The sequence below is a fragment of the Choloepus didactylus genome, chromosome 4, assembly GCF_015220235.1.
Source record: "Choloepus didactylus isolate mChoDid1 chromosome 4, mChoDid1.pri, whole genome shotgun sequence".
In the NCBI taxonomy this organism is placed as follows: Eukaryota; Metazoa; Chordata; class Mammalia; order Pilosa; family Megalonychidae; genus Choloepus; species Choloepus didactylus.
In genome coordinates, this window is record NC_051310.1 from 151,613,400 (window position 1) to 151,626,923 (window position 13,524).

The 13,524-nt window shown below is 34.7% G+C and overlaps 1 protein-coding gene across 1 annotated transcript; it reads right to left on the minus strand.

Annotated features, from left to right (window-relative positions):
• Positions 1–12,291: 12,291 nt before the first annotated feature.
• On the minus strand, positions 12,292–13,218 carry LOC119532893 (olfactory receptor 4K15-like). The gene has a single exon (XM_037835136.1). The coding sequence runs from the start codon at positions 13,216–13,218 to the stop codon at positions 12,292–12,294; it is 927 nt and encodes a 308-aa protein (XP_037691064.1).
• Between the last annotated feature and the right edge of the window lie 306 nt (positions 13,219–13,524).

Consider the following 13,524-nt stretch of genomic DNA (forward strand, 5'->3'; position numbering starts at 1 on the left):
AAATTTATTTAGGATCCACAATAATGTCACCTTTCTCATTCATTATTTTGTTTACATGGGTCTTCTCTCTTTTTGATTCTGTAAGTCTAGCTAGGGCTTGTCAATCTTGTTGATACTCTCAAACCAACTTTTGGTGTTATTTATCCTTTCTATTGTTTTTTTGTTGTTGTTGTTCTCTATGTCATTTATTTCTGCTTTAATCCTTGTTATTCCTTTTCTTCTAGTATGTTTAGGATTGGTTTGCTGTTCATTTTCCAGCTTCTTCAGTTAATCCATTAGTTCTTTGATTTTGGCTCTTTCTTCCTTTTTAATACATGTGTTTAGTGTTATAAATTTCCCCCTCAGTATCGCTTTTGCTGCATCCCATAGGTTTTGGTATGTTGTGTTCTAATTTTCATTCATCTCTATATATTTACCAATTTCTGTTGCTATTTTTTCTTTAACCCACTGATTGTTTAGGAGCAGTTGTTTAACCTCCAGGTATTTGTGAATTTTCTAAGTCTCTGATGGTTATTGACTTCTAATTGTATTCCACTGTGGTCAGAGAATGTGCTTTGAATAATTTCAATTTTTTTTTAATTTATTGAGGCTTGTTTTATGTCCCAGCATATGATCTATTCTGGAGAAAGTTCTGTGAGCACTAGAGAAGAATGTGTATCCTGGTGATTTGGGATGCAATGTTCTATATATGTCTGTTAAATCCAATTCATTTATCAGATTGTTTACATTTTCAATTTCCTTATTTGTCTTCTGTATGGTTCATCTATCTATAGGAGAGAATGATGTGTTGAAGTCTCCCACAATTATTGTGGAAACATAAATTGCTTCCTTTAGTTTTGCCAGTGTTTCTCTCATGTATTTTGTGGCACCTTGATTGGGTGCATATGACTGTTATTTCTTCTTGTTGAATTGCCCCTTTTATTAGTATGTAGTTGCCTTCTTTGTCTCTCATAACATCCTTGTATTTAAAGTCTATTTTATCTGAGATTAATATAGCTACTCCTGCTTTCTTTTGGCTGTAGCTTGCATGAAATATTTGTTTTCATCCTTTCACTTTCAATTTCTTTGTGTCCCTGTGTCTAAGATGAGTCTCTTATATGCAACATATTGATGGTTCATATTTTTTTATCCATTCTGTGAATCTATATCTTTTAATTAGGGAGTTTAATCCATTTACATTCAATGTTATTACCGTGAAGGCACTTCTTGAATCAGCCATCTTATTCTTTGGATTCCATTTGTCATATATATATTTTTCCCTCTCTATATTAATGCCCTTTAATGTACCCATACTGAATCTCTTTAGTACTGAACCTTTCTCCATATCTCTCCTTCCTTTCTTTGTTTCTCTGTCAATAGGGCTCCCTTTAGTATCTCAAGTAGGGCAGGTCTCTTGTTAGCAAATTCTCTCAGCATTTCTTTCTCTGTGAAAAATTTAAGCCCTCCCTCAGATTTGAAGGAGAGCTTTGCTGGATAAAGAATTCTTGTGTGGCAATTTTTCTCACTCAGAATTTTACATATGTCATGCCACTGCCTTCTCACCTCCATGGTGGCTGCTGAGTAGTCACTACTTAGTCTTATGCTGTTTCCTTTGCATGTGGTGAATTGCTTTTCTCTTGCTGCTTTCAGAACTTGCTTCTTCTCTTCCATATTTGACAGTGTGATCAGAATATGTCTTGGAGTGGGTTTATTGGGATTTATTCTATTTGGGGAGTTTGCTGAACATTTATTGTTTGTACATTTATAGTGTTTAGATATTTGGGAAGTTTCCCGAATAATTTCTTTGAATACTCTTCCTACACATTTACCCTTCTCTTCCCCTCCTGGAACACCAATGATTCTTATATTTAGACGTTTTATATGATGTATCATATCCCTGAGGTCCATTTTTATTTTTTCAATATTTTTCCCCATTCTTTCTTTTGTTCTTTCATTTTCCATTCTGTCATCTTCTGGGTCACTGATTCATTGTTCAACTTGCTCTAGTCTTGTACTATGAGTATCCAGAATCTTTTTAATTTGGTCAACAGTTTCTTTAATTTCCATAAGATCATCTATTTTTTACTTTACTCTTGCAATTTCTTCTTTATGCTCTTCTAGGGTCTTCTTGATGTCGTATATCCTGTGCCACGCTCTTCTTCATGTCCTTTATATCCTGTGCCATGGTCTCATTGTTCATCTTTAGTTCATTGACTAATTGCTCCAAGTACTGTGTCTCCTCTAATCTTCTGATTTGGGTGCTTGGGCTTGGGTTATATCATTTGGTTTTTTCATATGCTTTAAAATTTTTTATTGATTTTGGCCTCTTGGCATTTGCTTAACTTGATAGGGTTCTTTTAGGATTTGTAGACTGATTAAAACCCTTATCTCTAATTTGTCAGATCTACAGCTTCATGAAGTACACTTTCACTAAACAGCAGATTGTGTCCGCGAGCCACCTATTCTCCTCAAGCCAGTTATCCCCTACTTTGTCTTTGTGGTGAGTAGGGGTGTGAGTCTTGTGGGGTCCAATTGGTGTGCCAAGATTGTATGCGTAGTTGGTGTTGCCTGCTCTGTATATGGGGCGTGTGTCTGGCCAGTCAGGGAGGGGAGACAGCTCTAACAATCAAATCTCCCTGGTGTTCCTGGAGATTTAAAGTTGCTGCAATAGTCTAATCCTTCAGTTCAGTCCTGCCACAGTTTGTCTCTGCCACTGACCCACAAGTCCTTGTTATTGGTGTAAAGCCCCTGAGACTTGCGAGTGGGTCACTCTTCCAGTCTGTGCACCCCCAGGTCCTCTGTTGAGGGATGACTGTGCTATGTCACAAGTGAGTGCTGTCCACCCAGGGTGGTTCTGGGCTGCAGGGCTGTGTAGGGATGCTCCCAGTCTGCTGAAAGGATGGCTGAATGGGGCATGTTAATTCACACAGCTCCTTCTTCCCAACTCTGGGATAACCAGCTGAGGGTACAGGGAAGGCTAATGTCCACACCCAATTTTGTGGTGTGTGTGTGTGTGTGTTGTTGGAAACACTTCCCATCACACTGGATTGTCTGGGACAGCTGTGGGCTGTGGAGCCAGTGACTGGCAGGAGTGTTTCCTGCCCACCATGAAGATGGCTGTTAGGGGATGCCTCCCTTTTCTTGGGAAGTTGTGGAGTTTAGTGAATTTTCTCAGCCACTGGACTTATTACTTTGTGTCTCAGAGCTCTCTTAGCTCTTCTCTTGTCTTGACTTGCCCAAATTGCAAGTCTTTGAGGCCCTCTGTATTGGGCTTCTTAGTGTAGTTGTTTTAGAAAAAGAGAACGAGAATAAAAAGGGGGGGGAGGCCCTCCTTGCAGATCTAATGGGTTATTGAAATGCTAAGAGACAAGGCAATTAGGGCCATTAAGGATTGATCCAGGGAACAGAGAAACTGGTTTTTCAAACAAAGAAACTCATCTTCTGGATTTGCATATGAGCCTGACTCTGCCTGAGCTCTGCCCTTCCCTGTTCTATGTTCACCAGAACTCCAAAAGTCCTCCAATTTTATTTTTGGGTTTTTCTTGCTGTTTTTGCTATCCCTATCTCCTCTCCACCAGGCTGGCTGCTCCCGGATTCTCTGGTGTCTGGTCTCAGTCTATCTATGCTTGGAGTTTGGATCAGTAGAAGGAGTTTCTGATAAGGGCTACAACTGCAGTTCTCTCTCCTCATTCCCAGCACTGATGGCCCCTCCTCCTATGGGACTGAGCCTGGCAGGGAGCGGCATGGGTTCCCTGGCTGTGAAAACTGACAGATTTTGCTGATCTCAGCTGTTCCATGTGTTCATGAGTGTTGTATGAAGTATGCCCAAAGTCAAATTGCTCTGTGGTGTCTGGTCCATGCAGTTCCTGGCTTTCTACCTACTGCCTTGGAGGAGTTACTAGAACATACCCCCCCCAGTCTGCCATCTTGCCCCACACTCTCCAGAGTATTATTAAATGAAATAGGTATAGGGAGATAATGTTGACTAAGATATTAGCAATATTAATGTGTTTGTGATGAATAAAATGGGAATTCTGAGTAGCGTTATCATTATGAGTACTTGCATTTATTGAATATTAACAATATTATTATTATCCAGGGTAAGTCTGAGTATTAGATGCATGTTTCTTGTCATAATTTGCTGCCTTTTTCTACCTAGTCAAATCATTAGGGACCCTCTCTTGCTGTGGGAGAAGTATAAAATCCACTTTATTTACCACAAACATAAATATGTGACTTGCTTTGTTCAATGTATTGTGATTCCACCATTGGTCTTTTCCTTCTTCCTGAGTCCCAGAATAAAGTAGAAAGAGAGATTGGCCATGCTAGAAAGACACAATATTGTGGGATATCAATTATCTTCTAATGTCTATATACTCAATGTCATGGTACTATGGTAATGAATATACCATTAGGTATTTCTTTTAGAAATAAATTAATTCTAAAATCAATATGGACTGGTTAAAGACCCAAAATTGTTAAAATGGTTTGGTAAAAAGGAATATATTTGTAAGCCTCATACTATGTGTTTTCACAATAATATGAAACTATAATAATCAATATAGTATGGTGTTGGCCTAAGGAGAGACAAATGTGTTAATGTAACTGAATGGAGAGTCCACACACACAGGGAAATTGCTTTTCAACAAAGCTGCCAAAATGATTGAATGGAAAAGAATAATAAAACAAAAACAAATGGTGCTGGAACAATTGAATACATATATACCATCACTATTTAGAAATAGATGATGATGATAGATAGATAGACAAGAAGGATAAAAATATACTTAACTTGTCTCACATAAAATAAAAAATTAATTTGAAATATATGTAAAACTCAATACAAGAGATAAAACTATCTTTCATATGTCCTAGAATAAAACAGGAAAGTCCTTAAAACCTAGAGTTAGACAACATTTTGTAAGAAAAGACAAAACAATGAAGAAGTGTTAAAAAATTGATAACTTGGAATATATCAAAATTTAAAATTCTACTCCTTAAAATGATACTGATAGGTAAATGAAAATTAGAGCCAGCAGCTGAAAGAAAATATTTACATACAGAATACAACAGAATTCTGTAGGAAATCTCAGACATTGCTGGTGGGAATGCATTTTGGAAAGTAGTCTGGCAATTTCATATAAAGTGAAACATATGATTACTATATAGCCAAGTAATAATACTCTTAGGTATTCATCTAATGTAAATGAAAACAAAGATTCACACAAAGAACTAGGCATGAAAATTCACAGCAACCTTATTCATGATAGTTCAAAAGCAAAGAAAATTAAAACAAAAATTCATGCTATTCAACTGGCAGATATGTAAATTGTTGCATATTTGCAAGGAACAACTTAATGATACATGCCAAAAGAATAATTTATCTCCCAAGCTTTATGCTAATTAAGGTTTCTCATTCTTAGCACTATTGACATTTTGCACCAGAAAACTCTTTGTTGTAGGGAGTTTTCTTGTGCATTGTAAAATGTGATACAGCACCCTTGGTCTCTACCCATTACATGCTAACAACACCCCACTGCCTGAGTCATGACAATCAAAAATGTCTCCAAGCATTGCCAAATGTCCCATGGGTGCAAAATAATCCTAAATTGAGAACTACTAGGATAAATGAAAGTAACAAGACACAAAAGAGTACACAATGTATGTATCAATTTATCTGAAATTCTTGAAAAGGAAAAGCCATACTGACAGAAAGCAGATCAATGGTTTCTGGGGTTCAGAGTTGGAGCTCTGGGGATTTATGGTAAAGGGGTCTGAGGAACTGTTTTGACATGATGGCAATACTGTAGATAATGATTGTGGTGGCAGCTACACAACTGTATATTTATCGAAAGTAAATGAATTATACACTTAAAATTGGTGAATGATATTGTTTGTAAATTTTTCACAGTGGAGCTAATTTTAAAAGGTACACAATATCTATACCATAAAAATATGCAAATATCATAAAAAGCATTAGCCTGATTGGAATATACGCATCAAAAATATATCCATAATGTATCATCAAATGAAAAGCAAATTGACAAGTAATGCATATTAAATTATCTTAATTATGTAAAATCATATAATAACAAAATATTCAATATAAGAACATGAGAGGTAACAGACAAGGATGTAGGGCATTGGTCTTACCTCAGGGAGTGAGAAGGTAGGAGAGAGAAGGGTTAATTTTCTCTCTTTATACATATTTGGACATTTTTTCATTTACTTTTTTATAGTAGTTAAATCCATACAACATAAGATTTACCATCACTGACATTTAGAACATTCACGATGTTGTGTAGCCATCACTCTACTTTCAGAACATTTTTGTCACCCAAAAAAAATTCCCTTACCCATTAATCAGTTGCTCTCCAGCCCTAGAAAATCACCAATCTGTTCTCTCTCTCTATGGATTTACCCTTTCAGAATATTTCCCATTAATGGTATAACATAATATTTTGATATTTGTCAAAAACCTCTACATGAATGTTCATAGAAGCACTATTTATAATAGCCAGAAGGAGGAAATAAAACAAATGTCCATCATTGTGTAATAGATTTAAAAATGTGGTATATCCATACAATGGAATCATTTTGGAATGAATTTTTAACTTTATAAACATTTTTAACTTTATAAAATCATTTTGGGAAGTAGTATTATTATTCATGAATTGCTCTTCCTACCCCTGTCCCACCTGGCAAGACACACTGTTGCCCCTTGTGGGGAACATTTAAAACCCAAAATTAAACCTTTAACACAACACTGCTTAAATTGTTGTCATTATTCTAATTTTAGTCATTCTGAGAGATGTGTAGTAAAAACTCATTCGGATTTAATGTGCATTTCTCTAATGGCTAATGCTGTCGAACAACTTCTTTTCCATCTGTATACTATATCCTCTGTGGTGAAATGTCTTTCATGTTTTTGCCTATTTTATAATTGAATTATTTGGGGACTGGTTTTTTGTTTTTTTTTTTTTTTACTCTTGTTTTGGGATTTCTTTACATATTTCAGATACTAGTGCTTTGCTGAATATACCTATTAAAATTTTATTTCCACTTTTTAGCTTAGATTTTCACCCCGTTAATGGGGTCTTTGCAGAGTAAATATTTTTTAATTTCAATGTAGTATAATTTACTAACTTTTCCTTTTATGGACTGCTCTTTTGGTATTTAAGTTTAAGAACTCTTTGCATGCTCCTATATCCCAAGCATATCTTTGCTTTTTTCTAAAATTGTTATAGCTCTATGTTTTACATTTAAATCTGCAATCCTTTTTGAGATATTTTTATATAATATGTGAGACAGATCAAAATTATTTTTCCCTTTCTTCTTCCCTATGGATGTCCAATTGTTCCTGAACCATCTAATGAAAGACTTTTTTTTCCATTGAATTGTCTTTGCTCTTATGTCAAAAATATGTTGAGAATATTAATGTTTGTTTAATTGTGGGTTCTCTAGTCTCTTTCATCCATCTATATGAGTATCTCTCAACTCATAATCCAAAATGTTGATAACTGGAATTCTACAATAAGTGTACAAATAAACACACTTTATTCTTCTTTTTCAAAATTGATTTAGCTATTCTAGTTCTTTTGCATTTCCACATAAATTTTGAATTAAATTTCCTATATCTATAAAAAAAATCCTGCTGTTATTTGGATAAGGATTGCATTATATGTTTATCAGATTGGCAATAATTGACAATTACTTGTTGATAATTGACAAAATTCCTATGTTGACTCTTCCAAACCATGATCATGGAATGTCTGCTTATCTTCTTTTGTTCTTTCATCAGGATTCTGAAGTTATCAGAATACAAGTCCTGTACATGATTTGCTAGATTTATACACAAGTATTTCATATTTAGTAATCATTATTAAGTTGTGTTTTAATATCAATATTCACATGCTCCTTGCAAGTATATAGGAAAACAATTGATTTTTGTATGTTCATCTTTTATTCTGAGACCTTGGTAAACTCAGTTATTTCTTCTAGCAGGGTTTTTTTTTTTTTTGTAGAATCCTGTAGATTTTCCATTTAGATAATTATATAATGGCAAATAGGGACAATTTATTGCATTTCCCTTTCACATTTCTATGCCCTTTATTGTCTTTCCTTGTCTTATTGAACTGGCTTGAATTTCCATAAGTGTGCTAATACTAAGGAATCAGTCATTCTTGCTTTCTTCCTGATCTTAGGGGTAAACTTTTCATGTTTTCTCCAAGAAGTATGATAATAGTTATGGATTGTTGTAGACACTCACTCTAAAAGTTGAGAAATTTCCCCTCCATTTCTAATTCTCTGAGTGGGTATTATGAATGGGTATTAAATTTGTCAAATGCTTGGACATTCTGGTTGTTTTAATCATTTGATTATGTTTAGTGCTGATATGAACAGTATGAATAAGTATTTCTTTGAGTGCCTCTTTTCCATTATTCTGTGTATATACCTAGGAATGGAAATTCCACATTGAATTTTTTGAGGAACTGTAAATCCATTTCCCACAGTGGCTGCACAATGTTATATCCTTACCAGCAATTCCAAGGGTGCCAATATCTCCACATCCTTGCCAACATGATTATTTTCTGTATTATTTCTTGTAGCAATCCTAGTGGGCAAAAAGTGTTATTTCATCAGGATTTATGTTTTCCTAATGATGAGTGATGTGGAGTATCTTTTGATGTGTGTAATGGCCATCTATTGATCTTCTTTGGTGAAATATCTATTCATGTCCTTTGCCCACTTTTAAATTGAGTTGTAAGTTTTTGTTGTTTCATTGCATAAAGATTCTGCATCCTCTATCTTTGTCAGATAAATGGTTTGCACTACTATCTCCCATTCTGTGTGTTGTCATTTCACTTTCTTGATGGTGTCCTTTGCAACACAGAAACTACATTTTGCAGAATTCTAATTCAGCTATTTTTTTTCTGTTATTGCTTGTTCTTTGGTGTCATATCTAAGAAATCATTGTCAAATCTAAAGTCACAAAGATGTACACCAATGCTTTTCGATTTCTCTAAGAGTTTTAAGGTTCTAGCTCTTATGATTAGGTTCTTGGCCCATTTTGAGTTTATTTTAGATAAAATGTGACAGAGAGGTCAAATTCCATTCTTTTATAGATGGATATTCACTTTTCCCAGCACCATATGTTGAAGAGACTATTCTTTCCAGATTGAATCCACACTGTCTTGATTACTGTCATTTTATACTAAGTTTTGAAATCAAAAGGAGGAAGTCCTCCAATTTTGTTATTCTTTATGATATTGACTTCTGATGACTGTGTTCTATATTTGTGCAAAAATTGATAGGATTTGAAAGTAATCATAGATCACTTTGGATAATAGTGTCATCTTGATAGCATCATTTTACAATCTATGAACATGGAATTGCTTTCAAATTATTTAGGTCTTCTTTAATTTCTTTTACAATGCATTTTAGATTTCAATGTATAGGTTTTTCATGTATTTAGTTAAATTTATTCCTAGATATTTTATTCTTCTGTATGCTAGAGAAAATGAAAATGTCTTTTAAATTTCCTTTTGGTTTGCTCATTGCTATTGTATAAAAATGCAGCTATTTTTATGCATTGATCTTGTGTCCTGTAACATTGCTTGTTTTGTTTATTAACTAATATTTTTTTGTCTGGGTATGTTTCATTAGGACATTTATATATAAGATTATATCATCTGTGAATAGGGATAATTTTACTTCTTCCTTTCCAGTTTGGAAACCTTTAATTTCTTTTTCTTGGCTATTTATTCTAGTTGGAATTCCCAGTGCAATATGAATTGAAGTGGCAAAAGCATGTATCATTACCTTGGTCATGATTCTATGGGTAAGATCAGTCTTTCACCATGGAGAATATTAGCTATAGTTGTTACCACATCTAAGGGGTTCCTTTGTATTTTTTGTCTGGTAAATGATTTTATCCTGAATGGATCTCAGATTTTGTCAAGTGCTTTTTCTGCATTAATTAACCATATCAGTGATTTTTCACTCACTCTATTAATGTGGTTAGTTACATTGATGTCTTTTTGTGTTTTGAACTACTGCATTCCTGGTATAAATCAAATTTGATCATTGTTTATAATCTGTTTTGTATGCTGCTAGATTTGTATTTTTAATTTCTTTGATTGATGTTTGCATTATATGTCTTTTAACATTCTTTTTCTTTCTATCTGCCTGTTTTGTTATGTGACTCTTGTAATTTAAGGATAAGCACATCTTGCATTTTGTGATTTGATAGTGAACTCAATTCCAAAAGGAATCATATGTGGCCCGCGTTCAGCAGGTGACCTTCTAGAGAGATTTATACTTTTCCTTTGCCAAATGATCTAAGAGTTTTATTGCTCTCTAATATGGACCATATTTCATATTGATTTTTCAGGTTAAAACTCTTCTGACTATGCAGAGAATATGAATTTAAATCCAAAAATTTACATGAGCAATGCCATCATTACAAGATCCAGGAGGAAATGAATTTTTGAACTATAGAAAAGACCAGTGGAGAAATTTATCTTTGGTCTTTTCTTTGTGATCCTGAGCACACTCTTCTAGTCCAACCATTCATTGTGGAAATAGGCCTTATGGGTTCCAGGCAAAAAGGATCTAATTCTACTCCACCCTCTTGCACAAACAAAATTTCTTCCAGTGGCCCTGTATTATCCATCATTTTCATCACCTAAAATCACTTCTCAGCATTTTTCTTCTTTCCAAGCATCCCATGAAGATGTTTGTTTATTTTAAAGAATGCACCAGAATTTGTAGATTTGTTTATGGAAGGGTTTCAGAATACCTGAATCTCAGTATTTTCAGAAATAAAAGTATTATCTTTAGCTAATCCACAGGTATCATGTGCAGATCAAATAAAATATGAAGATTCAATTTTTAAACTATATAGTGACCACTGAATATGTTTGCTGTCTTATCATCATCAAAATCATCATATGACACAGCCCTATATTAGATTATTTTTAATTCCATATTTCAGAGAGGAATCAACAGATGTTGCAGAATGGTGCCATTCTGAAGGAGGAAACAATTGTTATCAAATCCTATTCCATACTACCATTTCTTTCACTCTATTTCAAATGGATAACTTGGGTTAATGGTATTGCATTTTTTCTCAAAAACCATCAGTCAAAGGATGAAGATACTTTAATTTTTGACTCGCTGATTGTGAATGTGGTCATCTAACTTAACATGTAAGACTTCTTTTGGTTTCCTAATTGATAAAACAGGAATTAGACAAAGAATAATTATTAACTATTAGATTTAAGTATAAAAGTAGAGACTTCTTTTGAAAATCCAAAGGAATACTTTTATACATTTTGAGACCATTGAAAAATGTGTATTCTTAATTCTGTTTTATAGGTTAGTGTAGATTAGAGGCCATAGTCTGGAGATAGGCATAGGAATATATAGTACAAAGGCATATAGGTAGCAGTGTTGGGGAAAATGTCTATTTTATATGGAGGGACATCTGTTATTTTAGTCATTGAACCACTAATTTTGAGTGGCAATTGTGAACTTCTCTTTCATACGCTGAGACAAAATAACATAAATTGTGCACCCAGGGTTTGCTATTTATAGCATAGTTAATGGAAAATACAGATTGGTTTTGCTTCTGAGTTCAGATAGTGCACTAGGCAAACAATTCTATTCACTAACTGTTCCCTAATATTGTATAGAATTCCTACATACAAAACAAAATTATCTCAATGAATTTAGTCCCTTGGTTCAGATAGAAATAATTTGAATTAAATGGGTTATATACAGGCATGTTTATAAATATAAAAGGAGGAAGAAGGGGAAGTTTAGATCTGTAATCAGATTCATTCTCCAACTTATGTATGGTAAGAATGGTGGAACATATCCTTGTATGTAAAATTCATAATAAACCGCCACTAATTTGTGATGTCAAATGAGATGACTACAAATATCTGCAAATTAAATACTAGCCTGAAACTTAAAATATGGTTTAAATATCTTACAATAGTATTTGGTACATGTTTGTATTTTTCCGGTTGAACAGAAGCATGAATTTGAAAGAAATATTAATTTTATTAACATTGAAGACTTTTATTATTAAAATCAATTTTGATCTGAATAAAATAGGGAAAATATCAAAAAAAATTGATAAGAAATTCCATTCTAGTGTTACCTGAGGTAGTGTGTTTCTGTTACAAAAACAAAGAAAATGTGCCCTATGATATTTCAGACAAAACAGTGCTTCACAAAGGAGAATGCAGTAACCTGAATTTTATTATGGACTGTTATTTATCACAAGGGAAAGTTGCAAGATTGTCAAGAACTGATTTGTTGACTCCTCAGTTTTCGCATTGCTGTTATTACTTCCTTATTTCTTAAAGCATAGATCAAGGGGTTTAAGAGAGGGGTGAAAACAGTATAGAATATTGAGAGCGCCTTATCTGCTGGGAAGTTACCAGAAGGCCAGGCATAGATGACAATGGAAGGTCCAAAAAAGAGGATCACCACAGTGACGTGGGCAGTCAGGGTGGCCTGTGCCTTGGCCAGGCCCACTGAGGAATGATGCCGTAAGGTGACCAGAATGACTGAATAGGAGATCAGCAAGAGCATAAAAGAGCTCAGAGCCATTAGAATACTGTAGGAAACCATCAGAATATGGAGGAGATATGTATCAGTGCAGGCAAGTTTGATAACCAGGGGAAGGTCACAGAAAAAGCTGTCCACTTTATTGGGGCCACAGAATGGAAGGTTTACTATGAAAACCAGCTGACTTAATGAGTGCAGAACCCCAATGACCCAGGAGCCCAACACGAGGCCTGTGCACTTGCATGAGCTCATGATGGCTGCATAGTGCAGGGGTTGACATATGGCTACATATCTATCATACGCCATGGCCACCAGGAGCATCATTTCTCCACCACCAAAGACATGCTGAAAGAATATCTGGGCCATGCAGCCTTCAAAAGAGATGGTCTTGTGTTCCACAAGGAAGTCAGCAATCATTTTTGGAGTGGCAAAGGTGGACAGACACACGTCAATGAAGGAGAGGTTACTGAGCAGGAAGTACATGGGTGTGTGTAGCACAGGTTCAGAAATGATCGTGAGCACAATGAGGATGTTCCCCAGCAGAATGGATAAATAGAAAAGTGTAAAAAATGGAAAATAGAAAAGCTGAAGCTCTCGAGGACCTGAAAGACTATGCAATACAAATTCAGTCACTCCTGAGGTATTTCCTTGATTCATGATTTCCAATTTTGGATCCCAGTTCAGACATTTTCCTGCAAAGTGAAATGGAAATAACATCACAGGCTGTGAGGCTAAATGAGTCAAGACAAAACACTCATAAAATTCCACTCAATATACTTACGTACTTTAGATCCTTGTAAGCACTCAAACACACATTTTATGCAATCATTTGTTTTGTAGCTACTGTACATCCTTGGCTTTTATATGTGTATGGCAGCATGACCCCTATATTCTAAAAATACTCTTTTACACTTCATCTCCACCATTTATAAATTCCTACAAAATAAGATATATAGGACAGTG